We start from the raw sequence: 24,899 nt of genomic DNA, 5'->3' as shown, positions 1-24,899 counted from the left end.
TCCTAAATCTCTTAACCCGTAGGTTCCTGAGCCGGGTCTCCTTCCCCCACTCTTCTCCCTGGCACTTTGTGGTTTGTCTCCGGGGTTTTGCGGGTTGAATCCCTGTGGTGTCATTTAACACACACATGCCTCTGTCCCCTGTTCTTCCTGTAACCCCGTAGTAGATCTAAAGTCTTGGTCCGAGTTCGGTGCAGAAGTGACAATCGTGATGTCTATTTTATTAGTGTCTAAATTTGTACTGCCCTTTCACCCAGATTGTGCCACAAAGGCGCGTGCACCGTGCGTGGTATCGTCTCTGTGGTGTGGTGGCCAGCGACAGTCACTGCTTTATCTGGTGAGGCTGCACCGGGCGTGGTGTGGGGACATTCCCAGTCTGTGCTTCTTTGCTCTTCTCTCATCGTTCTCTACCGTCCGGATCCCCGATAGAGAGCGTGTAGTTGGAACTGATCTGTCTCTTTATCTTTAAGACCCGATGCAATGATTTGTTTATTCGAAGTGGGAGACGGTAAGCCCCTCCTAGGTGCTATGGTTCCTGAAATTCTGGAATATGCTAGAACATGTGGAACCATTCCTGGGTTGACTGGGTGGTTCAGTCGGCTAGGCGTCTGACTTGATTTTGGCTCATGTCATGATCTCAGGGTCGTGGGGTCGAGCCCCGTGTCGGGCTCTGCACTCAGCAGGGAGTCTGCTTGGGATTCTCTCTCCCTCTGCCCCTCCCCCCACTCTGTCTTTCTCTCTCTCTCATAAATAAATAAAATCTTAAGAAAAAAAACTCATTCCTAATATCTTATTGTATGTTTTTAATTTATAATCTTATTTTTTCTATTTCTCTTGTCGTTTTTAAAACAAAAATTGTCATATTTTCTTTTTTCTCAGATGTATACATCCTATTTATATCCTTAAGAAGGCTTTTTGATAGTTCTTACGTGTAATATTAAATACTTCCCAACAAAACGTCCGTTGATGCCCACCAGAAGCGGCAGCGTGCTCCCTGATCTCCGGCTCTGGTCCTGTGGGATTTCTGTTTCCGATTCTTACTATTTTTACGTCTGTTTTAAAACCTGCAGTTATTAGGCCTCCTCATTTCTGCTTGCTCCCCTGCTCACCTTTGTGTCCCCACCCTCACGTCCGTGTCGGGTCTGTCCGTCTGTCCGTCTGCCTGCTTCTGCGGAGCGTCTGTGCACAGTGCGGGGAGCCGGGTGCCTGGTCCTGCTCCGGCTGGAGGCGTCTGGCTTACCTCATCGATCCGTGTCTCCTCTCCTTGCCCCCGTCCCCACTCAAATCCCCCCCACCTCGTGGCATTTTCTTGCTCTCTGTTCTGTCCTGCGAGGGCACTACAAGCCCCCCGAGGGTGGCAGTGGCCTGTCGCTTGGGCCGCTTGCTGGGGTCCGGAGCCTCTCCCGTCGCTGGGTGTCTGGTCCTCTCTGTCCCCGGGTCTCTGCTCCTGGGCGCTGCCGGTCGGACGGGCGCGGGCTCTGTGCACCTGCATCCGTCTGCATCCTCCTGCCTGTGTTGGGGCCGATTCTGTCCGGCTCACCGGCTCACTCCCAGGGTCACTGTGCTCCTGAGTCCCTGTCACACTTTTTGTTCCATGACCACAACCCTCAGTCCCAGCACCTTGTTCTCCGATGGCTGCAGTCTGCAGGCTGGGCCCCTGTCCCAGCGTGCAAGTCTGCCATCCTCTGTCCCTGCAGGGCACGGCCCCCTCCCCCCACAGGGGCGAGTCCCGGGTGCCACCCTAGGACCATGCCCGCAGTACTCATCCCTCCCTTCACGCCACTCTGCTCCTCACGGGAACGTGTGTAAGGAAGGGCAAGTCCCTCGCTGGCTCTTGGGGTCTTCCTCAGACACCCGTGGGCGGGGCGTGCGGGGGCCGGGGTCTGACGGCCACCTGTGGTGCAATCGCCCCATGCAAGCACTTCCTCCAGAGCAGCTTGGAACAGGAAGCACCGTGCCCTCCCCATCGGGGCTCGCTGGCTCATCCGCTCGACCGTGCAGCGGCCCAGCCAGGGTACCAACGGAGCTGACACCCCTCCCTGCCCAGCCAGGATGCCCCACCGAGGACACCAGGGCATCAGCGGGGTGAGTGGACAGGGGCTCCTCTGTGTCCAGGCTCGTTTTTCTAGAGGGGAACAGTTGGGCCCTGGGGCTCTTCCCCAGGGAGTGGCCCAGCCCTAGAGAGGGCCCTGCAGACCTGGTCCCCGTTACCCGCCCTGGGCTTGTCTGCTCTGGGCTCCCTTTCCCGGAGATCCAGCAAGGGGACTGCTGTGCCCACCGTGGCCAGAGCCCCACAGAGCAACGGGAGCGTCTGTAACCGGGGACAGGACCGAGCATGGCCGGAGGACAGGGCCTAGGCTCAGTCCTTTGCCACTGGGTCTAGGGTCTCTTCACAAGTCCCAGACACTTACCGAGCCCCTGACGTGGGGGCTCTGAGGCCCTGCAGAGCCAGGAGGAGGCTGGGGGGCAGGCGAGAACCCCCCAGAGGGGCCAGAGCGGGTGGAACCAGGGCCGTGTGGGGAGTCTAGGGGCCCCAGCCCGCCTTCCTCTTCCTGCTTGGGACCCCCCTCCTCCCCACGCCCCCAAGGTTGCCGTGGTGGTCTGTCCCCCCAGAGTCTATGTGTGTGAGTGTGTGTGGAGGTGTGAGAGGGTGCACGTGCTGTGTGAAGGCCTGTGAGTGTGAGATTGTGAGCACGTGTGCACAAATGTGCAAGCGTGTGTTTGTGTAAGTGTTAGAGGATGTGAGCTATGCAGGTGTGAGTGGGTGTGTGGGGTGTGTGTTGTGTGTGTGATCTCCCACTGCTGGGCCCACCTCTCCTCTTAGACTCTCAAAGGGTCTCCTGGAAGCCTGTCCCCACGTCTCCCGGGAGTGGGGGCCGGAACCCTGGGGTCAGCCGGGATTGCAGCTGACACGGCCGCACTCCACACCATCCCCGTCTCACCTCCTCCCGGTGCCCCATCCTCTTCCCCTGACCCTGGGCTGGGATCCTGCCAGCTTGCCCGGCTGGGCTCGCCATACCTGGAGGTGGGGGACTCCTGGGACCCTGGTGGACAAGGAGGAGGGGCAGTTGGGGGCAGGGCCCCCCTCAGCCTACAGTCCTCGCAGAAGGTTCCGGTGCCAGTGGCCGAGCCCTCGCTCCGTCCCGCATCTGGTGCAGGCACTAGGCTTCACTCTGGGGACGCCAGCTGTCCAGGTGACCGCAGGCTGGGCTGGCTCCGAGTGGCCCGAGCTAGGCTTCTGTGATGGGGTGGGGCGGACCAGCTCTGCACTGGGTCTCACACCTGTTTCTCTGTGGAGCTGGTAAGCAAATCCAGGAGGGAGGAGAAGTGGGGAGGGGGCTCAGCATGGCCCCTGGGCTTTGCCCCAGCCTTGGGCCTCCAGGAAATCTGGGTGGAACTCCTGGCCCTGGGCAGAGGCCGCAGGCCCCGGGCCAACGTGGGCATTGCCTAGAGATTTCATGAGGGACGGAGCGCCAAGACCGGCAAGGGCCTTGCAGACCACTGTGTGGAGGACGCTGCCCACTCTCTGGGGCGGGAGGGACCCGGATGCACCCCGGGAGAAGGCCTTCCTGTAACGGGGGAGACCTGTAGCTCAAACTCCCATGGACGCTGTCATCAAATGTATGATTCAGAACCCCCTTCCCCGGGGGGTCAGGGACCAAGCAGACCCCGGCTTCTGCATGAACCCCTGGCGTGGCTACTCCGCTCGGTGCAGACATCCCCGTGCCACTGCCCAGACAGAAATGTGGGTCCGGGGGGCCAGTCACTTTGCCTTATTCTCATGAAAGTTGAGCTGTGCTCCCACACTTCCTCTGCTGTTGGGGGCCCACTGGGAGGGCCTCCCGGATGGGAGAAATATTTTCCAGCCGGACAGCTGGGCAGGCAGCCCCAGCGTCTGGGGGCGGAATGGGCCCCAGCCAGAGGGCAGCTGCTGGGACCACCGTTCCCACCCACGGCCCCCAGGGACATCTGCCTGTTTGTTCCCGACTTCTAACACCTCCTTGCCATGAAATGGCCCTGCCCTTTGACGCTGGATTCATTACATGTCCTCTGTTTTAGGTACAGATCTGTTCTTTTAGGGTCCATCTGTCTTGACATTTTCCTCTGTAGTCCTTACGCGCAGAAGCTTTCCCGATCCGGAAATACACATTCTTCTGGTTCTTTCATTGTCCTGTCTCCCCGCACGGAGCCTACGTGGCCTCTGGTGTGAGGGGCCCCTTCCTGGGGAACCCCCATCTGTGCTCACCCCCTTTGAAGGCTGGTGCGCAGCTCACTCACGGTCTCTGACACAGCCACGGCCACAGCCGCGCCGCCCGTCCCCCACTGTCGCGGGGTCGCCCTCCGGACCGCTCTAACCGAAGCCACGTGGCCATCCTCCTCCCAATTTTGTTGCCTTTTTCAAGGAAACAGGTTCTGACAGGTTTGTGGATTTTAGCTTTTTTGTTTGTTTTCCGACTCAGACGCACACCCGTATCCGCGCGTCTCTGCCTCCCTCTCCAGAGCTTTCCCGCTCTTTCCGCCACTTCTGAATCTGCGTCCCATCGGGTCCCCTCGGTCCTCGTCCGCAGCCCGGACGCATGGGCATCGGCTTTGTGCCCTGGCTGTGGACACAGGCTTTCCACCGCCGGGGCCGAAGCTGTTCTCTGCAAACGCGATTTCGATTCCTCTTCGACTCGCGAGATGCTCTTTGTCTGATCAACACGGGAGAGTGTCTCACTGTGTTCCCACGGTCACGAACTGTGGTCTGCTCTGGGGCCTCTCACCCTGGACACCTTTCGCAGACGCCTGTGGGGCTGCGCAGAGGACACGCAGGTCACACCTGCTCCGGCCCCTGCTCCTTCTGTCCCTGCGTCTGTCTGTCTGTCCTTCTGTCCAGAGCCTCGAGCTCTGAGCACCGTGGGTCCAGCGGCACCCCCACCCGTAGCATGTGGCTTCTGTCCAATTGTGTTTTCTTGTGAAAAGCAGAAACGACCCCATCTCCACATTCTGTCTTGTGGCTTAAACCGAGGCTGATGCCTAGTTCAGCTCCGTTGTACACATTTGCTTTTTTCCTCCGTGAAACAGCCCTGAGTCGTCCAGCTCCTGGGGTGAGTATGGACCGAGCACAGCCCAGGTCCCCTGTGTCCCATCTTTTCTCTTTTTCATTTCAGCGGCTCTGAAGTTCATTGTTTCATCAGTTGCATGTAACACCCGGTGCCCATCAGGCCAGGCGCCCCCCCTTCATGCCCATCCCCCAGTACCCCAGCTCCCCACCGCCTCCCTTCTCTGCCTCTGATCTTTGAACTTTCCCGCCAGCACCTCCCCCCACTCCCCAGGCTGCCCCTGTCACCTGATTGGGTGTGTCCCTTGTAAGCCCCTGGGGACTGGCCCTCTGGCCCCACAGGCCTGCAGGTGCAGTGAACCCTTGGAGTTGACAGTGGCCTGGTCTGAGCGTTTGCACTTTTGCAAAACCTTCTTCTTCTTTATTTTTTTTAAAGACTTTATTTATTTATTTGAGAGAGAGAGAGAGTGAGAGAGAGCATGAGAGGGGAGAAGGTCAGAGGGAGAAGCAGGCTCCCTCCATCCCCAGACTCTGGGATCATGGCCTGAACTGAAGGCAGTGGCTTAACCAGCTGAGCGCTCCCCGCAGGCGCCCAAAACCTTCTTCTTTTGATGTGATGCGAGCCTGCGGCCAGGAAAGGATTCTTGACATGTTTTCTGTGCAAAAAGATGGTTTTATGAAGCACGAGGACCGGACTCGTGGCAGAAAGAGCTGCCCTGGGGGTGTGAGGAGGAGACGGTTATGATCTTCTACGTTGGGGGCGCAGAGAGAAAGGAAATTTCTAAAGGGATTTTCTGAAAGTCTTAACAGGGCCCTGGAGGTCAGGCTATTGGAAGCTAAGGTTGCTTCTTGCCTCCAGCAAAGCCTGAGTGGTCCTGCTGTTCTGAGCTCCTGGAGGACCCTCCTGTCTCTGTGTTTGTCCCTGTTTGTGCCCGGTTCGGTGGAAAGGGGATTTCATTGTTTCTGCATTTGTTTTGTCTTTGTTCCTTTCCTCGAGTTTGACAGGAAGCCTGATCTGACACCAGCTTGCTGTCCGGACTCAGACGCCGTGCCCTCCCTCTGCCTGCTGCCCACAGTGTTTTCTTCCTAAAGTTTCCGCTTTTTCTTGTCTTTTACCAAATATGGGCTGTGTGTGCGCGCGTGTACGTGTGTGCGTGTGCGTGTGTGTGACCCGGAAGGAAGGTGCTACGCTGCTCCTCTAGCGCTCCCTCCGCTCTCAGACCCTCGCTGTCTAGACCTTCTACAGAGGACCCTGGTTCAGTGCATTCGTTTGGGGGCAGTGGGGCGGGGCCGGGGAGAGCACTTGGCCCTGGGTCGCTGGGTCTCCAGGAAGCCACCCGCGGGGGACAGACCCACGACTTCCGACTTCTGGCAGTCGCCCCCAGGCTGTGCCAGCGTCCCCACCGCGGGTGGGGGCGTAAAGGGCGGCTGTGTCACCGAGTCCTCACAGCCGAGGGCGCTCAGGCACCGTGGGTCCCACCCCGCTCTCTGGGGAGACAAAGGCTGAAGGGCAGGCGGAGCGGGGGACCCTCCCTCCGGTGTTAGGGTGCCAGGCTCGAGCCCCACCGGCTGGGCCAGAGGCCCAGCCCACCCGGGAGCCTGCGTCCCTCCCCTTCCCCCTCCTCCTCCCCAGGCTCAGCCTAGGCCTCCTGCTCCCAGGTCCGTGTCCCTACAAGTCGAGGGCCCACGGCGGCCAGTCCTATGGTGCTGCAAACGCTCGCTCTCCCGGCCAGTCCCCCACCCGGAGCCGGGGGTCCACACACCCCTCTGGTCCCGGAGGAAGTCAAGGCAGCACGTGCTGGCGAGGCGGGCCGCCATCCAGGTCGGGTACCCTGTGCTGCCGCGGGGTGGCCAGCAGGACAATGCTCCGAGGGCCCTCGGTCTGTGCAGCTCCATGACATCAGTCTCGGGCAAGGCCCAGTCCCGGCCACTGGGCACGTGCCTGCCTGCCGCCGCCTGAGGGCAAGGAGGGAGCTGGCCTGCCCCACTTGCTTGGGGCAGAGGAGGACAGGCTGCGGGCTCTGCCTCTCTGTCCACCCTCTGAGCTCCCAGAGCCGCAGTGCGTCCAGGCATCCTGCCCCCGCAGGCTGGGGGACACGCGGGCTGGGGTGCAGCTGTCCCCGTGGCCGCGCCGTCCCCGTGGCCGCCCCAGTGCTCCAGTGGGCAAGGAGTGCTTTGGGACAGGGCAGCTCCCCACCCCCGCCCAGCTTCCCAAGGTCAGGGTCAGGACTTCGCAGTCTGTGGGTTAGAAGTGAGGTCCCTCCCTCTTGGTGGGAGGGGTGTGCCTGCCGAACCGGCACCGGGTCTACATCCTGCTGGTGCTCAGGGCCCACAGAGCATACACACTGGTTGTTGGGAATGTTTGGGGCTCCGTCTGTGGCCCCAGGAGAGCGAGTAGGGCAGCCGCTGCCCTAGGACCTTGGTACCAGCTCACCCTGCCTGAGCACAGGCGTGGCTGGGGTGCTTGGGAAGGAGCCTCCCACCCTCTATAGGGGGCAGCCTTGGGGCAGGGTGGCGGCGTTCCCCAGAGGCTGACATGCCCTGGACAGTGGCCGGGCAGGCCCAGGGCTATGGGGGGAACACTCAAGTCAGCACAGGCGGTCAGCTGTGAACTTTGGAGGGACCCAGATCGAAGCTGGGACTGGCCACAGCCGGCCTCGGCCTGAGCCCCACGCGCCTGGCTGGGAGGCATGGATGGGGCCTGGCGTGAACCTGAGCTGTCCGCCCCCCCGCCTCCTGGGCCAATCCGGCCGCTGCTCTGACCCAGGAAGCCAATGTGCTGTGTGGCTTCTGCTTTTGACCCCAAACGGGAAGGATGGAGCATTCTGACATTTCTGGGTCCTGATTATAATCTGGGTGGGGACCAGGGAGCAGGAGGGTCACCTCCAAAAAGATGGGAGCCTGAGGCTGGGCAGGGCTTCGAAGCGCAGGAGCCCCTCCCTGCGAGCCCCCCCCCCCCCCCCCCCCCCCCCCCCCCGATTCTCTCTCACGCAGAGCCCCCACCCCGGGCACGGCACAGAGGCAGGTGTTACAGGAGAGCAAAGGGGGGCCCACCTACAGGCCATGCCCAGAGCCCCACAGGCAGAGGTGGGGACCATGCATGCGGTTGGTCTGGGTTGTGGCCTCTGCTGGCCCTGAGGATCCCCTACTCCCCCATCCCCAGGAGCCTCACAGGCCCGCAGCAGGGGCAGGAGCTGGCATTCACATCACCTTCTGGGTGGGCAGATCTGTTTCTGGTCGAGCAGGCCCCTTCCTCCTGCCACCCCTGATTCCTGGCTTCTCCGCACTGGGCTGCTCTCCAGGTCGAATGAAAAGACCACAGCCAGCTATAGAGCTCTGAGATAGGGGCGCCTACCTGCACGGGCGTTCCTGCTTTGGGCCCAGCCCCTGACCTGGGGCCCTGTAGGGGGAGGGCGATGTTGCCCATGCTGACCGCAGTCCAGCAGGCCGTGGGTCGGAAGGCACCCCTGTCTGCCTTGAGGACCCAGAACAAGAGCCTGAACACTGGGCCTCCCCCACCTACCGTGGCTCTGGGGGCATCGGGATCCGTCCGTGCCCAGCCCATCCTCGCCTTACCGCAGGTGCCGGGTTTCTGAGGACAGTAGGTGTGCCCAGAGAAAATCACAGTCACCTAGAGCCATGGCCTTGGGCCAGGCAGGCCTGGACTCTGTGCTCGCCCTCTGGCAGGGGTCCAAGCCGGTGGCTGGCTCGGGTATGGCACCCGGGAGGTGCTCTGGCGACTTCTCGTCCTTGTCCTGGTTCTGGGGCCACCAGGAGGCCTGGGCCGGGTGCGGCTCTGCTCTGAGCCCAGCGCTCAGTTCCCGGGGCTCAGGAGTGACCCGGCACGTGCAGCCCCACACGTGTGATGTGTGCCTGTGATGTGTGATTGTGATGTGCGTGTGAGGTGGGCACACACACGTGTGCTTCCTGCTCGTCCTCGGAGTCCCCGTGGGCGCATGCCACACCACTCAGGCTGTCAGGGAAAGACGGTGGCTGGGGCTTATCCCGGTTATCCTCAGCCAGGGTGGAGGGACACAGGGCCGCCCCGTGCTGCATCTGGAGGCCGCAGCCCAGCGTCCGGGGTGCAGGGCTGCGTCACCGAGACCCCTTCCCTCCACAGGACATGCTGCGCCGGCGCACCCTGCTGCTCACGCTGGGGTCTCTGCTGTGCCTCTGGTCGGGTGAGTTCTCCACATCCTGGGTCGGGAAGAAGGGGGCCGCCACCGTGCTCCTGGGCTAGGTTCCAGCCGCTGCGGAAGGACTGTGCCCCAGGGAGTGCGTCCCAGACCCTGGCCCCCGGGTCCCCACGCTCTGCAGCTCCTGGAGGCCTGGCCCCAGGCCGCCGGCCTCCCTCCTGCCCTTCCTGGTCCTCCTCCGGACCCCCCTCCTCCCCCGCACCCCCATTACCGCTGCCCCAGCACCTGCGGCTCTGTGCGGGTGGCCCGGCGCTCACGGAGCCGCGTCGTCTCCCCGCAGCCCTCTGCCAGGAGTGCACCAAGTACAAAGTCGGCACGTGCCGGGAGTGCGTGGAGTCGGGCCCTGGCTGCGCCTGGTGTCAGAAGCTGGTAAGAGCCGCCAGGCCATGCCGGTCCTCACGCCCGTCCTGTAGGCCCGTCCCCGAGCTGGGCGCCCTCTCTCTGCCTCTGGAGCTGCTGGCACCCGGGGCACCACCACTCTGTTCCCCGGGCGGTGGGGGGGGAGCAGCCTGGAGCATGGCCTGTTCGAGAGACAGACAGACAGACAGACCCAGCCTCACCCCAGGGTGGCCGCGTGCCCCCTGACCAGGCAGAAGCCCTGCCCAGAGGCCGTGGGTCGCCAGGAGGCATCCAGGGAAGAGAGAGGAACAGCTCTCAGTGTGGAAGGTGTGGGAGGCTCCACGTGGGGAGCCTAACTCTGCCGCGGTCTTCCGTCGTGCCCGGCTGTGAAGCCTTCCAGGAAGGAGGGCAGAGGCCCGGACAGCCAGGGCACGGCCCCCAAATGACAGACCCACCCTCCTCCTGGACAGAACCCCCAGATCCCGACCACGGCTCCTCCCCCAGAGCCTTCCAGATGCCGACCCCACCCCCTGCCCTGGGGCGTCCCTGAGGTTCCGGCGCTGCAGGCGTGGCGGGAGCCCCACACAGGTGTGCACACACTATTATCTTCTCGTGAGCACTCGCAAGCAGACTGCAGACCTGAAGCCCGTTTGTTGAAAACGTCCCGTGTCCTTCTCACGCACAAGACGCCCGCCGGAGACCCACGATATGCTTTTCCAGGACGGGACACCTGCCCCGATGCTCGATCCCATCTGCCCGCCCTCCGCAGACATTTCCAGCTGTTCCAGCAGTGCCTTCCGCACCGTTTGCCGAGGACCCAGGCTCCCGCTCTGCCGGCGGCGGCGGTCCTGTCCCTTTAGTCTCCCGGAACCACGACAGAGGAGCCCCCGCCCATGTCATGCACCCTTGACATTTCCAACCAGGGCAGAACAGCAGCCGTGTCCACGGCCCGGCATCTCCTCCGCTCCTGTGTTTCGGCCAGAGCCCTGCACAGGCTCACGCTGTCACCGTTGTCCCAACGCGGGTGACGCTAGCTCGGCCCACTCAGCTGATGTCACTGTTCCTCTGCAGTGATTCCGTAGTTTGTGAGGAGCTGCGCCGGGGCCAGGAGACCTTCCCTTCCCGTCAGGCTCACAGCCCTCACATCAGCACCCCGGGGTGGTCTGCGCCGGCGTTGCTCAGTACTGCAAGGGGTGCCGTCCGGTCCATAAACTCCCGTAACGGCTCCCGACGTGAGGAGGAGTTTGTCCTTCGCCATCTCTCTCTCATCTGAGCGGCTCCACAGAGTGTTAGAGTTTTATTTTATTCTGTCGCTGTCATCTGAGGCTCAAATACTTCCAGCTTGGGCCGCGGGGAGCCCCTGCCCCAGGCTGGCTCTGTGTCCCCCAGCACGCCCCTCGTCACTGTTTTTGAGCACTTTCTGACTCCAGAGTCAGTCGCCCCAGGCCAAGCCCTGCGTCCCCGCCCCAAGCCTGGAACTCCCGTTTCTCTGGAGGTTCCCGGTTCCCTTTCAGGAGAAGCGGGGCTCCTGACGTCCGCCGCACACTTCCTCATTTTCTCCCTCCCACGACGCGCGGATGGGACCTTCTGAGCGCCGCAAGCAGCCCACAGAGTCACGGCAGGGTGTGGTCTCCCCCCTTGAATGCGGTCTGGCCACAGCCGGGGGTTGGGGGTGACACGTCCTCCAGCAGGTCACAGCTCCCCTGCCCCTGCGTGAGCGTATTCGATTCCGCGGAACCTCCGTGAGCTTCCCAGTGCATTCCACAGGAGGCTTTGTCGGTCCCCGGGGAGTTCACTTGATTTCTCGAGGTCTCCGAGCCTTGACAGAGTCCTGAGGGGGAGCGCCAGCCCTCCCTGCCCCGCGGCCCCCGACGTACCTAGTACCTAGCCGGCCCCGCACGGCGCCTTGCCCTTCCCGAGACCCCTTCCCTGCAAGGAAGCAGAGACAGGTGTCCGTGCCACGGAATGGGGCCTGCTCCGGCCCCGCTTATGGGGGTGAAGTGGGCATGAGGACACTGCCCTGAACCCAGGACCCCCACACTCCTCTCCAAACAGCGAGGGGCTTGGCCCGGAGTCCTGGCCCATGTGCTGGGGTTCTTGGGGTCCCACGTGTCTTCTCTCAGGAGGGCACCTCTACCAAAGCATCTGCTGCTGGAAGGGACAGCCACCCCGGCCACTGCTGGCCTCCCTGGCCACCCTGGCCACCCCAGCCACCCTGGCCACCTCTGGCCACCTCTGGCCAGGTGCCCCAGCCGGCTGCTCCCGGCCCTGGGGCTGCTGAGTGACCCCACCGGCCAGCCTGGGGCTGGACACATGGGTCCTTCAGTCACTCTGCTGTGGGAGGCAGTGGCGGCAAACACCCCATTCCCACACTGGGGTGATCTTGGACCCTCACGGGAGGCCGTCGGCAGGCAGCTAACTTCCTAGCTGCCCAGCCCCCACCCACACCCACCCCCGTGAGGACACCTGTCTGGAACCCCAGGTGCAAATGAGGAGGGACAGCTTGAAGGACCCCGAGGGTTGGACTTGTGCAGCCCCCACAGTGTGGCCCCCACGTGTCCTCTGCCCTCCTCCTGACCCCTGACTGCCCCCCAGAACTTCACCGGGCTCGGGGAGCCAGACTCTGTTCGCTGCGACACCCGGGAGCAGCTCCTGTTGAAGGGCTGTGCAGCTGATGACATCATGGACCCCAGGAGCCTGGCTGAGACCCAGGGGGACAGGAAGGGCAGCCAGCAGCAGCTGTCCCCACAGAAAGTGACACTCTACCTGAGACCAGGTAGGCTCGGGCTTGGCTGGTGGTGAGTCAGCGTGTGTGTGTGTTGGTCCCTCTGGGTGCCAGGGCCCACCTGTGGCACAAGTGTCCACGTGGCCAGGCCAGGAGGCAGGTAGGCGAGCCCCGAGGACTGCTGGAAACCTCGAGAACAGAGTCTGAGTTCCCCTGTGGGCCTCTCCCCTCTGCCGGCAGGAGGATGCCCCCACACCCGGTGTCTGCTGCTGTGTGCTTCTGCTGTGTCCTTCCCAAATGAGAAAGGGAACCATCTGGGAAACACTATTCTGTCCCACTCTCGGAATGCCAGGTGTGCTTGGCAGAGTCAAGGCTCTGATAAGTCCTGCAGCCAAGCAACCTGAGCGACTGTTTAAGTCAGTGTTGCTCAAACTGATTTGACCCCAGAACCTTGTCTGTGCTCCAAGAGGCGCCCTTCAGGAAGGGGACCTGGTGAAGAGCAGGACCATGGGAACAGGCCAGGGCAGGGCTGGGGTGGAGCCTGCCCTGTACCACTGCCCCTGGGCTGGGACCCAGGCCCGCACCTGGACCGCTGGGGTGCTGGTACGGGGGACGGAGCAGGCTGCCCAGGCCGCCAGGCCCACCTGCATCTCAGCAGTGCTGGGTGAACTGTGAGCTCTCAGTGGTAGATTTATGTCTGGAACGTTCTGTGGGGGGATGTGGTTCCTTCCTGAGGTGCCCTGTGACTTGTCCGCAGGCCTCAGGGGGCAGTTGTGAGCATTTGGGGACCCGTAGAAGGTACGTCAGTGCCCCCAGATGCCCTGACTCTCCCATCTCTGTCGGCAGGTCAGGCGGCTGCCTTCAATGTGACCTTCCGGCGGGCCAAGGGCTACCCCATCGACCTGTACTACCTGATGGACCTCTCCTACTCCATGCTGGATGACCTCATCAACGTCAAGAAACTGGGGGGCGACCTGCTCCGAGCCCTCAACGAGATCACCGAGTCCGGCCGCATCGGTGAGGCGACCCCCCCAGTCCCAGCCAGCCCTGCCGCTCACACGCCTCCCCACGGCCACGCAGGGCAGGGCACTGGCGGGGGGGCTCTGCCAGGGACCCCCCCATGGGGAGGGTCCCCTGGGGAGGCCCCCTGGGGAGGCCACGCCTGGACGCTGGCTCCCCTGACACCGTCATGCCAAGCGAAGGTCTGTGACCTGCACAGCTGTCGCACCATCAAACACACGTGCCTGCCCACGGACCCGGTGCAAGTCGGGGGCCAAGGGGACATCCGCCTCTCATCTCGGTCCCCCCCCGGCCATTGTCCCCGCGTGCAGGACATGCATGTGCTTGTGCTCACACACCCGTCTGCCCCCACGCTCATGCATGTGGGTGTGCGCTGTCCCGTTCTCTCGCCTGCCCTGGTCCACAGCAGGGAAACCGAGGCTCGCGGGCAGAGCCCCCGCCTGGGGCCGCCCCTGCCTCCCACCCTCACCCCGCCCGCCCCCCAGGCTTTGGGTCCTTCGTGGACAAGACGGTGCTCCCCTTCGTCAACACGCACCCTGAGAAGCTGAGGAATCCGTGCCCCAACAAGGAGAAGGAGTGCCAGCCCCCCTTCGCCTTCAGGCACGTGCTGAAGCTCACCAACAACTCGAACCAGTTCCAGAGGGAGGTCGGGAAGCAGCTCATTTCCGGAAACCTGGACGCCCCCGAGGGCGGGCTGGACGCCATGATGCAGGTCGCCGCGTGCCTGGTGAGGTCCTGTCCCTGGCCTGGCCCCCAGCCTTCCCCAGACCTCCGTCCTGCAGCCACGGGGCCGGCCGCTGAGGGTGGCCCCGTCGGACTCAGAGGGCCCCGTCGGCCCCGGGGCCTGCCGCTCACCCACACGTGTCACCGTGGGCCTGTGACACTGGGCCACCGTCCACGCCTCAGTCCAGTGCACGATCTTGCAGGGCGAGCCCACGGAGCAGTGTGGTGCTCGCAGCTCCCGAATGGCGTCACCCCTGCCGTGGCTCCCCCCCAGGGAAGGCAGCACCCCCCCAGGCATCCCCGTGTGTGGTTTCAGTGGTGGGTCGCCGGCCCCTCCCCCCAGCAGCCCTCCCCTTGCCTCATCACCCACCCCGGTGGTCGCCCCATTCCGTCACACCTGCTGCCTTTGTGCTGTAGGTGTTATGGTCCAGACCGCTCCCTGGCTTTTTTGTTTGATTTGTAAAGATATTATTAAATTTATTTGTCAGAGCAAGAGAGCACAAGCAGGGGGAGTGGCCGGCAGAGGGAGAAGCAGGCTCCCCGCTGAGCAGGGAGCCCAATGCGGGGCTTGATCTCAGGACCCTGACACCATGACCTGAGCTGGAACAAGTCAGACGATGAACTGTCTGTGCCCCCCAGATGCCCCTTTTTTTGTTTTGTTTTAATATTATTGTTACTTATTTTTATTTTATTATTATTTTGTATGACATCCTGTTTTAACCCTTCCCAAACCAGACTCCAGGCTCCCAGCCTCTCTGTGGGACCAGGCACAGCGACCATGTTTCTGTTTTTGTGTCCTGCCCGCTCTGTGACCACACGTGTGTCGCTAGCGTCCCCATCTCACCCGTGTCCCCTTGCACGTCCCCCGGTTTCCATCATCCTTTGTTCTACCGTGTTTCACGTTGTAATATGCGTTTCTGTGAGTATTTTCTGTTTTGGGGGTATTTCCCAAGATTGGTCCCTGGCCGGAGTGGCCAGGGAGGCCATGGGCTGTATTTCAGCCGACAGTATCCCCCCACCCCTGCCGTGTGCGAGGGCATTTCTCCAGCAGCCCTGGTGCTGGAATCCGGACTGGACTGCAGACCCCGAGTCCTGCGGCTGGTCCCGGGAGGGGTCCTCCTGTTCCCAGGAAGAGCAGGTGTGGGGCACAGGCACGGCACGGGCCTCGAGGCTGCCGCACCACGCTGTGCCCACGGGGGACACTGAGGCCGTCACCCCGCCGTCTCCCCAGGAGGAAATCGGCTGGCGCAACGTCACTCGGCTACTGGTGTTTGCCACAGACGACGGTTTCCACTTTGCGGGTGACGGGAAGCTGGGTGCCATCCTGACCCCCAATGATGGCCGCTGCCACCTGGAGGACAACACATACAAGCGCAGCAATGAATTTGTGCGTGGCCCTCCCGTGTCCCGTGTCCCCGCGTCCCCAGAGGAGTGGACAGCAGGGGGGGCCCGGGAGGGAACGCCAGGGCCGGGCTGCAGCCTTGGGGGGGGGGGCTCTGCTGGCGGCACAGGGGGCCCAGGGGGCTGGGGGGAGGTCGGCGTCCCTTGGTCTGGTCCCCGACCAGTCGCAGGAGCTTACCTTCACCCGCTGCGACCTGACACGGCGGCCTGGAATTGTTCGGGGGTGGGGGGCCGGGGTCTAGGCCCCGGGTGGGGCGGACAGAGGGCCCGGGGCTCTGTCCCTGACCCCGGGCTGTCTGACCAGGCCTCCCCTCCAGGACTACCCGTCGGTGGGCCAGCTGGCACACAAACTGGCTGAAAACAACATCCAGCCCATCTTTGCGGTGACCAAGAGAATGGTGAAAACCTACGAGGTTGGTGGCGTGGGGGCTCCTGAACAGCAGGCGGCGGGGGGAACCCGCGGGCACGGCAGACGCATGCGCACAGCTGGGTGGAGGGCAGGGGGCGGGGCCCAGGGGGCCGCAGAAGGGCGGGGGTGACGGGGGAGGGGCAGGGGGGGGGGGCGCGGGGGGGCGTAGGGTGGGCACCCGGGCGCTGCCGCGGGAAGGATGTTCTGCGGGCGCACGGTAACGAGGTGCCGTGTGTCCACGTCCGCTGCGGACAGCGAGTGTCTCTGCTGACCCAGGGCACGGTTCACACGGTTCACACGGTTCACACGGTTCACACGCGTGCACGCTGCCCCAGCCCTTCCGTCCCAGGTCGGGTGTGTTCCACAGGGACGCGCCCCCACACGCCCGCGCCCGAGCTGGTCCCCACCGGAACCAGCTCTGCACGCCGACCGCACTTGCTTCTCTGCTTTGGGAAACCTGGTCTCTCGGGACTTCTCGGGGTGGCCGTCCCTGCTCCATTCCCGCAGAGTGCCTTTCTGTTCCTCCTCTGCCCTTCCCGCCCGCTGTCTGGCACCGGGATTGCCATCCTGCCTTCCCAGCACGCCCGGTATAGCCTCCTCTCGGCTCTGGGGGGCTGTGAGGGCACCTGCTTGGCCCCCACCCTTGGTCCTGGTTGTCACCGTGGTGGGGCCTGCTGCCACTTCTGTGGGGGGGGTGAGATGCCGGCGGGGGGCCCCACCCCGAGACATCAGCAGGTCCTGCTGTCGGTTTCCCAGGCTCTGAAAGAGGAAAGGACCCTGCAGGGAACACAGAGGAGGGGGAGGGCAGGGGTCCAGGAGAACCCCTGGGGTGGGCCCCGGAAGCTTGCCAAACCACAGGGACAGGGGTTCCGTGCAGGGCTGGTGACCGGGTGCAGGACCTGGCAGGCCGCACTAGGGGCCACTCAGGTACTTGCTGTCGGGGCAGGACAGCGTGGTGATGGGAGTCGAAGCAGGAGATCTGAACCCAAAGCCCCAGCATGGACGGTGCCCTGGCAAGTCCCAGGCCTTTCTGAGCCTGTTTCCTGATTTGTGGGGCTCCTAGGTGAGGGACATCGAGACCACCCAGAGCCTGTAAGGAGAGCATTTGCTGGACTGTCCTTGGTGCCCCTCACTGAGGGATAGCAGGTTGGAGGAACAGGAGGGGGAAGAGCCCAGTTTCCCAGAGCCATGGGGCTAGGGGTCCTGCACCTGTGGAGGAGGGGAGAGGGCGCTGGAGGCCACAGGGGCTTGGTCCCCAGGCTGTGGCGGGCCTTGTGGGCTCTGTGGAGGTACCTGGACTCTATCTGGGGAGTCACGGGGGGCTTTGGGGCAGAGAAGTGACCCAAACATCAGTTCTGTAAGAGAGAGCAAGGATTCGGTCTTCTATGGACAACAGAGAGAGGGGCACGGGGGCAAAGAGTCGGCCTCCACACGCCGCAGCCTGCCCCCGCACGGACCCCGGCCCGCTCCCCACGGTCGTTACTGCGATTACATCAGTATGGAAGTGCTCGCCACCCACCCCTTCCTGATGGTGTCGGCACATTTTGTGATTTTCTGCCTTGGCTGTACCCGACGAGCCCACGGGGCAGGGACACCCAGTCCAGGCGGCGAGGCCCAGCTCGTCCCAGCAGGTCACAAGCTGGAGGTCGGCCAAGGAGGAGTGCTCCGGGCAAGGAAATGGGCTGGTCCCGGGCCACTGACCATGCGCCGTCTTAACCGAGCGATAAGCTATCTGGGGGGACGGTCTGGGCCATTTTAAGGCGAGAAGGAAATCCTCTGGGTGTTATGAGCTCCGGGGACACCGTGGCTTCTGTGGCCCCAGGGTCCCGGCTGAGACGGGTCTGGTCTCCTGGCCCAACAGAAACTCACCGAGGTCATCCCCAAGTCGGCGGTCGGGGAGCTGTCGGACGATTCCAGCAACGTGGTGCAGCTTATCAAAAACGCCTACAACGTGAGAGCCCGGGTGCTCGCGGGGCCCCTGGGGCAGGGGCCAACCCTACCCCCCACCCCGCCCCGCTGCAGGCCTGTGGAAGGGTGGTCTCCGAGGGCGTTCCGGACAAGCAGAGCCTGGCTCTTCCCACGGGCCCGTCAGGTCCTGCCCCAGGGATGGCGTGTGTGTGCCCTGCCCGACCCTCGCCTCCACCCTCCCTGAAACGAGGCCTCCAGCCTCCTCGGCTGTGGTCCAGTGGGCTTCCCGGCTCCGCAGGCTGAGAGCTCCCGGGAAGTACCCTCGGACTGAGCTAAGGCACTGCTGAGGGCTGCTCCTCGTGCCCTTGTGGGGCCCGAAACCCCCCAGGCAGGCCCTCCTGCGTCATCACACCCACAACACTAGCCCTGCTCACCCACCAATGACTATCTGTCTGTCTCTCCCCCTGGCTCTGTCCGTCTCTCTAGTCTCTGTCTCTCTCTAGCTCTCTGTCTCTCTCTGTCTCTATCTCTGTCTTTGTCAGTCTCTCCCTGTCTCTCCCTCTCTATCACTGTTTCTCCTTGTTTCTCTTTGTCTCCCTCTCCCTCTGTCTCTCTGCATCTCCCTCTGTCTCTGTCTCTCTGTAGCTGTCTCTCTGTCTCTCATTCATTTACACAGTTTCCCCATCTCCTAGCCCATGCCAGGCACGGGGCATGTGGTGGTAGGTGACCGCCAGGCCCCATCCTCGTGGCTTTGGTCTGTCTCTGTTGGCCCCCTCCCCAGCCTGTCCTGGGGGGCCTCCCCAGCTCCCCATGGGCGTGTGGACAGAGGGAAGGATGAGCAATGCAAGGGTGTCAGCGCCTCGGCCGGGAAGCCCCGGGGACAGCGGGAGGAACCCCTAACCCACAGCCGCTCTTTCCCCCCAGAAACTCTCCTCCAGGGTCTTTCTGGACCACAACCTGATCCCCAGCAGCCTGAAAGTCACCTATGACTCCTTCTGCAGTAATGGGGTGTCACACGTGGACCAGCCCAGAGGGGACTGCGACGGCGTCCAGATCAACGTCCCGGTGAGACCCTGCCCCACCCTTCCGGAAGGTTCTCCCCCGGGGACAGCTAGGAGCGCGCCCAGGCCCACGGCTAGCACAGGGACAAGCAAGGACAAAGGCCAGAGTCATGGCCAATCCAGCTCTGTCCCCAGGCAACCAGACGCTTCTTGGCGCAAGGCTGCCTCTCGCAGGGGTGAGGAGAGAAGCAGGGGTGGGCTTACCAGTGTGGTCGGAGGACGGGCATGGCAGCGCCCCCTGGGGGCGGATGCTGGCCAGCGCATACCGACAGAGAAGGGGGTCCTTTGTGCCCACGGCACATCTGGTTTGTTTGGTCTTGTTTCCCGATTCCTGGGTTTTGGGTGTTATTTTACTTACTTATTTTTAAGTAGGCTCCGCACCCAATGTGGGGCCTGAACTCGTGACTGTGAGATCAGAACTCGGGTGCTCTACCCAGCCGGCCAGGCGCTCCTGTTTGTTTGTTTGTTTGTTTGTTTCTTTCTTTCTTTCTTTCTTTGACAAAGATATTAAAGCATGGGCCACACGGATGATTAGAAATAGGGTTATTTCTAGGAGTTATTTCCATAACATTGTGATTTTATTATGATCATAAAAATTAAGTTTTTCCTTTTTCTGGCTGGGAACCAATATTCAGCAAAAATACTTGCTGTTCTTGCGATTTTAAATAGGACATTGGAATTCCTTCAGGTATGTCACTCACTCAGGGTTGCACCTAGACTCTCACGGAACTCTCTCTCCCTCCCACGGGGTGACCCACTCGGGAGTCTCTTCAGTCCTTAGGTGGGCTGATGGCTTCTTTCATGCTCCGTTGTGAGTGTCCCCTACCGCAGGTCACTGAAACTGATCTGGGGTGTGGCTGCTTTTGACACGTCGTTGGTGCTCCCTGAAGCCCGAGCTGCTGACTTCCCGGTGCGGGGGGCGGGGACTCTGCTCTGTCCCACCTGGTTCCCCTGGGGCACGGTCCCCTACCCTTTATCTGGGGTCAGAGCACAACTCCATATCCAGAATTTAGAGCCTCCTGTGGGATTCTGGCGTCGTAGTATTCCAGACACGGAGAAAATCTGTGTCCTTTCCCAAGCCACTGAGGCTGCTTTCTAACGCATGAATGTTAAAAACGTTCCAGCGACACCCACCCCCTCCCCGGTGTAAGGCCAAGCCAGAAGATGATGGGTGTGGAGGGCAGCTCCGGCAGGGCAGGCCCCGGTGGGGCTGCTGCCCCCACGTTCCTGCGGGTCCAGCTCTGGTGCTCCAGACGCCCTTCTCTCTCTCCTCGTGTTGGGTGCCCAGTCCTGGATTAGCGTGGGGTGTTCTGTGTTCTTCCCTCCGTCCCCTCCCCACGCTTCCCTGCATCCCCTCCTGGGGTCCGGGAAGGGCTGGGTCCTCCCCCTGCTCCAGCCGGGTTCCTGGAGAAACCCCGCGTCCAGGCCGCCGGGCGAGCAGACGGGGGCAGGTCTGGTCCCACCGTCCCAGCCTGGCCTGAGCCCTGCCTTCCCCGCACAGATTACCTTCCAGGTGAAGGTAACCGCCTCGGAGTGCGTTCAGGAGCAGTCCTTCCTCATCCGCGCCCTGGGCTTCACGGACACGGTGACCGTGCATGTCGTCCCCCAGTGCGAGTGCCACTGCCGGGACATGAGCCAGGACCGCGGGCTCTGCAGCGGCAAGGGCTTCCTGGAGTGCGGCGTCTGCAGGTGCGGGGAGGGGGGGCGGGGTGAGGCCGGCTTCAGCTGATCCAGCAGCGGCGGAGAGAGGGTGGGGGGGGCACTGCGTCCCCCTCGGGACCCGAGCCCGGCTGCTCCCGCTGCAGGTGCGAGGCTGGCTACATCGGGAAGAACTGTGAGTGCCAGACGCATGGCCGGAGCAGCCAGGAGCTGGAGGGCAGCTGCCGGCGGGACAACAACTCCATCATCTGCTCGGGGCTGGGGGACTGCCTGTGCGGACAGTGCGTGTGCCACCAGAGCGACGTGCCCAACAAGAAGATCTTCGGGCGCTACTGCGAGTGTGACAACGTCAACTGCGAGCGCTACGACGGGCGGGTCTGCGGGGGCGAGGGTGAGTGCGGTGTGGGCGGAGGGACTGGTGGGGGAGTGGACAGACAGGCGGACGGGGCGAGCGGGACCGTGGGCGGAGGGACGGGCGGGCGGGCCTGAGTCCCACCACCTCCTGCAGAGCGGGGCACATGCGACTGCGGCAAATGCCACTGCCGGGAGGGCTTCGAGGGCTCCGCGTGCCAGTGCGAGAGGTCCACCAGGGGCTGCCTGAGCGCCGAGGGCTACGAGTGCAACGGGCGCGGCCGGTGTCGCTGTAACGTGTGCGAGTGCGACGCGGGCTACCAGCCGCCACTGTGCCTGGAATGCCTGGGCTGCCCATCGCCCTGCGGCCGGTACACGTGAGTGCCCCCGCCCCACCGCACCCCGCGCCACTCGCCAGCCCCTACGGCCCCTCCACCAGCACCTCCACGCCCCCCACCCCCCGCACCCGTCCTCGCAGCCCTCATCACCGCAGGGAGCCCCTCACACCCACCCCCCAGCAGATCCCTCCCGCCACTGAGCACCGAGCTCTGGGGTGTGTGCTTTCACACTCACACTCAAGCTCATACCTGTGCTCACACTCACACTCACACCTGTGCTCACGCTCACATTCACGGTCACGCTCGCATTTGTGCTCACACTCACACCACACTCGCTGTCACACTCACGCTCACGCTCACACTCAATGCTCACACCTCTCTGCAGCACCTGCGCCCAGTGCCTGAAGTTCGACCAGGGCCCCTCGGGGAAGAACTGCAGCGTGGAGTGCGGGAACGTGGGCCTGCTGAGCGTCCCCCCGGAAAAGGGCCGCAGGTGCAAGGAGCGGGATCTGGACGGCTGCTGGATCACCTTCACCCTGCGGCAGCGGGCGGGCAGGGACAGCTACGACATCCACGTGGACGACAGCCGAGGTGAGGCCGGTGAGGGTGTCTCTCCCCACTCAGATGGCTGGCCAGGGGGTTAGGCAAGCGTCCACAGCCACGGTCACGGCCTGCCCCCTCTTCCTGGCTCACGTTGTGACCCGTGAGAGGCGGTGCATGGCTTGTCCCTGCACGACAGCGCTGTTCTGGCCAAGGGGACACGTGTGGGCTGGGTCCCCATCCCTGGACCACTGCCTGGGGCTCCCGAGAGTGGGTCCACAGAGAGCTGTGTGAAGACCACTGTGGGCTCCGATCCCAGCCCTGGAAGGGGGCCTGGGGCCAGGATCCCAGGTGGCACGCCTTCTGAAATGCTGCTTGCCTATCCGTCACTGGGCTCCGGGGCCATACCTGGCCCGGTAGTGGTTGAAGACATGGGGACTCCAAGCCTGTCTTCGTGGGGTTCACATTCCAAAGGGTTGGGGCACACTTGGCCAGTACCAGAGACAGTGTGGGACTGTGGCCAGGGTCATGAGGTGCAAAGATGATGGTGGGGGTGTGTGGGCCCCTGACGTCAAGGTCAGACAGTCTCTCGGAGGAGGACCACTGCCGCGGAGACCGCAGCATGGGAGCATCCGCGCGGGGGAACTGGAGGGCATGGGGTCAGGGGCCCTTGGCTCCGGGTTTTTATGGAGCCCCTGTGAGGCCTGCGACGCATTTGAGTCTCCCTCCAAACATACCAAAAAGCTATGAGCAGTTTGGGGAAGAGCGAGGGACACATTGGAGTTGTGTGTTTGGAAGCCGAATATGGACCCACGAGGCCCCTGCCGGACATGGGCACAGTGGCGTGCAGAGGGACATGTGTGGGGGCGGTGGGGGCGTGGGGCAGTGTGGACAGAGCCTGCCCCTGGATGGAACATAAGCATGGGACCAGGGGGAGAAAGAGGCAGACCCATAGGCCCCAACAGGTGGTGTGGGGGTCAGGGTACTTTTTAGGAAGCACGCTGGATGGGTGACAGCGACGGACACATGTGGGTGCTGGGACGTCAGGAGCACGGACACACATTGGGATGGGCCTCAGGGCTCTAGACAAGCAGCCGCCAGGGGTGTGCGGGGCACCCAGATGCTCAGCTCCCCTGCTTCCGGCTCAGAGAGGCTGAGGGCAGGGGAGCATGGGGTCAGCGGCCCAGTCCCCAGGGTGGATGCCGCAGGCATGGGCAAGCCGTTCCCCGGGGCCCTTGCAGGACGGAGACCTGCTCCCAGCTCCCCTCCCCACGGAGGGAACCCCGGGGAGGCGGGTGGCACTCATGGCCTGTGCCTGGGGCCCCCACAGTGCGGCCTGCCAGCCTGGAGAGCTACCGCTGGCTTTCTCTGATGGGCAGATTGGGTCCTGTCTGGGTTTGTGCTGCCGTGGCCAAGTTGTTCAACCTCCATAGGACACTAAGACCCCCTAGAAAGAACAGTATGATGGACAGAGCACAGGGAAACACGGGTGTCCAGGGGCAGGCAGATAAGGGCTCCGTCCCTTGGTCAGGGGCTAAGGTGAGACACAGCCCAGCCCAACCCTGAGGGAGGGGTCAGGTCGTTTGGACCCCACCAGGGTTCCCTCGGGAGGCTTTCGCCCACTGAGTGCTTGTCCCTAGACTCAGGGAAGAGGTTCTGGGGGCCTCGGGTGTCCTTTCCTACTCTGTCTCTGCTAGTTTCAGGGACGGGGCCCTCCTGTCCCAGCTGGTGGCCACCAAGTCGGGAGGTAGGTATCTTGTCCAGGCTCTGCCCTGGCTAGGGGCATCCTGGGCCCCACTTTCTTTCTGGGTAACAAGGGTTATTTAAGCTTCCTCCGAAACCACAGGAGGGGTCCCTGACTGGGGGCTGGGGGCTCCCTCACCCACCTGTTGCCTTGATGGCGAGCACGGAGGTGGGAGAGCTCTGTCCGCCTCAGCACTGGGCAGTGACCTGGGGCAGGGCACCCATGGGGTCTGGTGAGCCGGGGTGGGCCTGACACTCGCGTGTGTACTTCTTCCTTGCCTCAGAGTGTGTGGGGGGCCCCCAAGTCGCCCCCATTGTGGGTGGCACTGTGTCTGGCGTTGTGGCCATCGGCATCCTTCTGCTGGCCATCTGGAAGATTCTGACCCACGTGAGTGACCTCCGCGAGTACAAGCGGTTCGAGAAGGAGAAGCTCAAGTCCCAGTGGAACAACGTGAGTGGCTGTCCCTGGGGTTGAGGCTGTCCCACACGCCCCCCCCCATGCTCCCCAGTCCACATGCCCCCGTAGTTCATCTGCGGAGCTGGGACCCCGGGATGGTCACCCCCACTCCTGGCTTTCTTCCCCTCCACTGATGAGTCGCCCTTCCCTCCAGGACAACCCCCTTTTCAAGAGTGCCACTACGACAGTCATGAACCCCAAGTTTGCCGAGAGCTAGGGCACTCAGTGAACCAGGCGGAAACAGCCCAGCTCGCATCTCCTCCAGGGACGGGGTCACAGTCCTCAACAAGTTCACCCGTTAACCTGAAATCCCACTGTCGTTTTCTGCTCTTGAGATACTAGGTATGGTCGGTGACAATATGGACGTGTCCGAAGGGACAGCCTCCCCCTTCTGACGTGTCTGACCTTGTAGTAGAGACTTGAAGAAGGAATCGCTTGGGTCTTAAATGAGGTTCGGTGTGTTTTCCTATAAGACCTAGAGCGGCAATCTCATTGTGGTACAGATTTATTTATGTTTGAACTTATTGCGGTATAAAATCACATTCCGTTGGTGACGTGTTTCCCAATCGTGTGTATGGAAAAAATAAAAACTTCAGTTGACACTCTGCATGGAAGCTGGGCTCTGTGCACCCTGCGAGGGTCCATGTGGCCCGCGGGCCGTGGCGCGCGTCTCTCCTTCCTCGCCTGTCGGCCGGGTGTCCATGGCCCTCTCCGCCCCACCCCTGCCCCACATCCTAAGCAGCTTTTAGAAGACTCGGGGCGGCTTCACAGAAGGCGGCCGTCCGCGGAGCCGGGAAATCGGCATCTGAGTTTTAAAGTAAGTTTTTTTCTCGTGGGCTACGTCACATGAATCCAGCGCCACGCAGCCACGGGACATGGCCCCATCTTGTGGCATGGTGGTATGTGTTGGTGTCCGTTGGTGACAACCAGGACACAGGAGCACCCACAGTCGGCACAGGTCAGCGGGCTTGGTGTGGGCCAGGGTCAGGGC

At 62.8% G+C, this 24,899-nt stretch overlaps 1 protein-coding gene across 2 annotated transcripts; it reads left to right on the top strand.

Moving 5' to 3' along the window:
- The first annotated feature begins 1,928 nt into the window (after positions 1 to 1,928).
- Positions 1,929 to 24,517, top strand: LOC111155758 (integrin subunit beta 2). Of its 2 annotated transcripts, none has more exons than XM_022516142.1 (16): positions 1,929 to 2,082; positions 9,159 to 9,219; positions 9,515 to 9,603; positions 12,169 to 12,349; positions 13,145 to 13,315; positions 13,804 to 14,045; positions 15,273 to 15,428; positions 15,760 to 15,855; positions 17,713 to 17,802; positions 18,684 to 18,824; positions 20,322 to 20,509; positions 20,626 to 20,870; positions 20,988 to 21,207; positions 21,554 to 21,759; positions 23,736 to 23,902; positions 24,063 to 24,517. In XM_022516142.1, the coding sequence occupies exons 1-16, from the start codon at positions 2,050 to 2,052 to the stop codon at positions 24,123 to 24,125; spliced, it is 2,349 nt and encodes a 782-aa protein (XP_022371850.1). In that variant the 5' UTR covers positions 1,929 to 2,049; the 3' UTR covers positions 24,126 to 24,517. The 2 variants fall into 2 exon arrangements, with proteins under 2 accessions (XP_022371850.1, XP_022371851.1); XM_022516143.1 differs by lacking the exon at positions 1,929 to 2,082 and adding an exon at positions 4,302 to 4,417.
- Positions 24,518 to 24,899: the final 382 nt, after the last annotated feature.

This window comes from Enhydra lutris, unplaced genomic scaffold, assembly GCF_002288905.1.
Source record: "Enhydra lutris kenyoni isolate GAN:26980312 unplaced genomic scaffold, ASM228890v2 scaffoldscaffold43, whole genome shotgun sequence".
NCBI lineage: Eukaryota > Metazoa > Chordata > Mammalia > Carnivora > Mustelidae > Enhydra > Enhydra lutris.
Note: the sequence above shows the minus strand (reverse complement) of the source record. Positions and strands in the feature narration are given on the sequence as shown.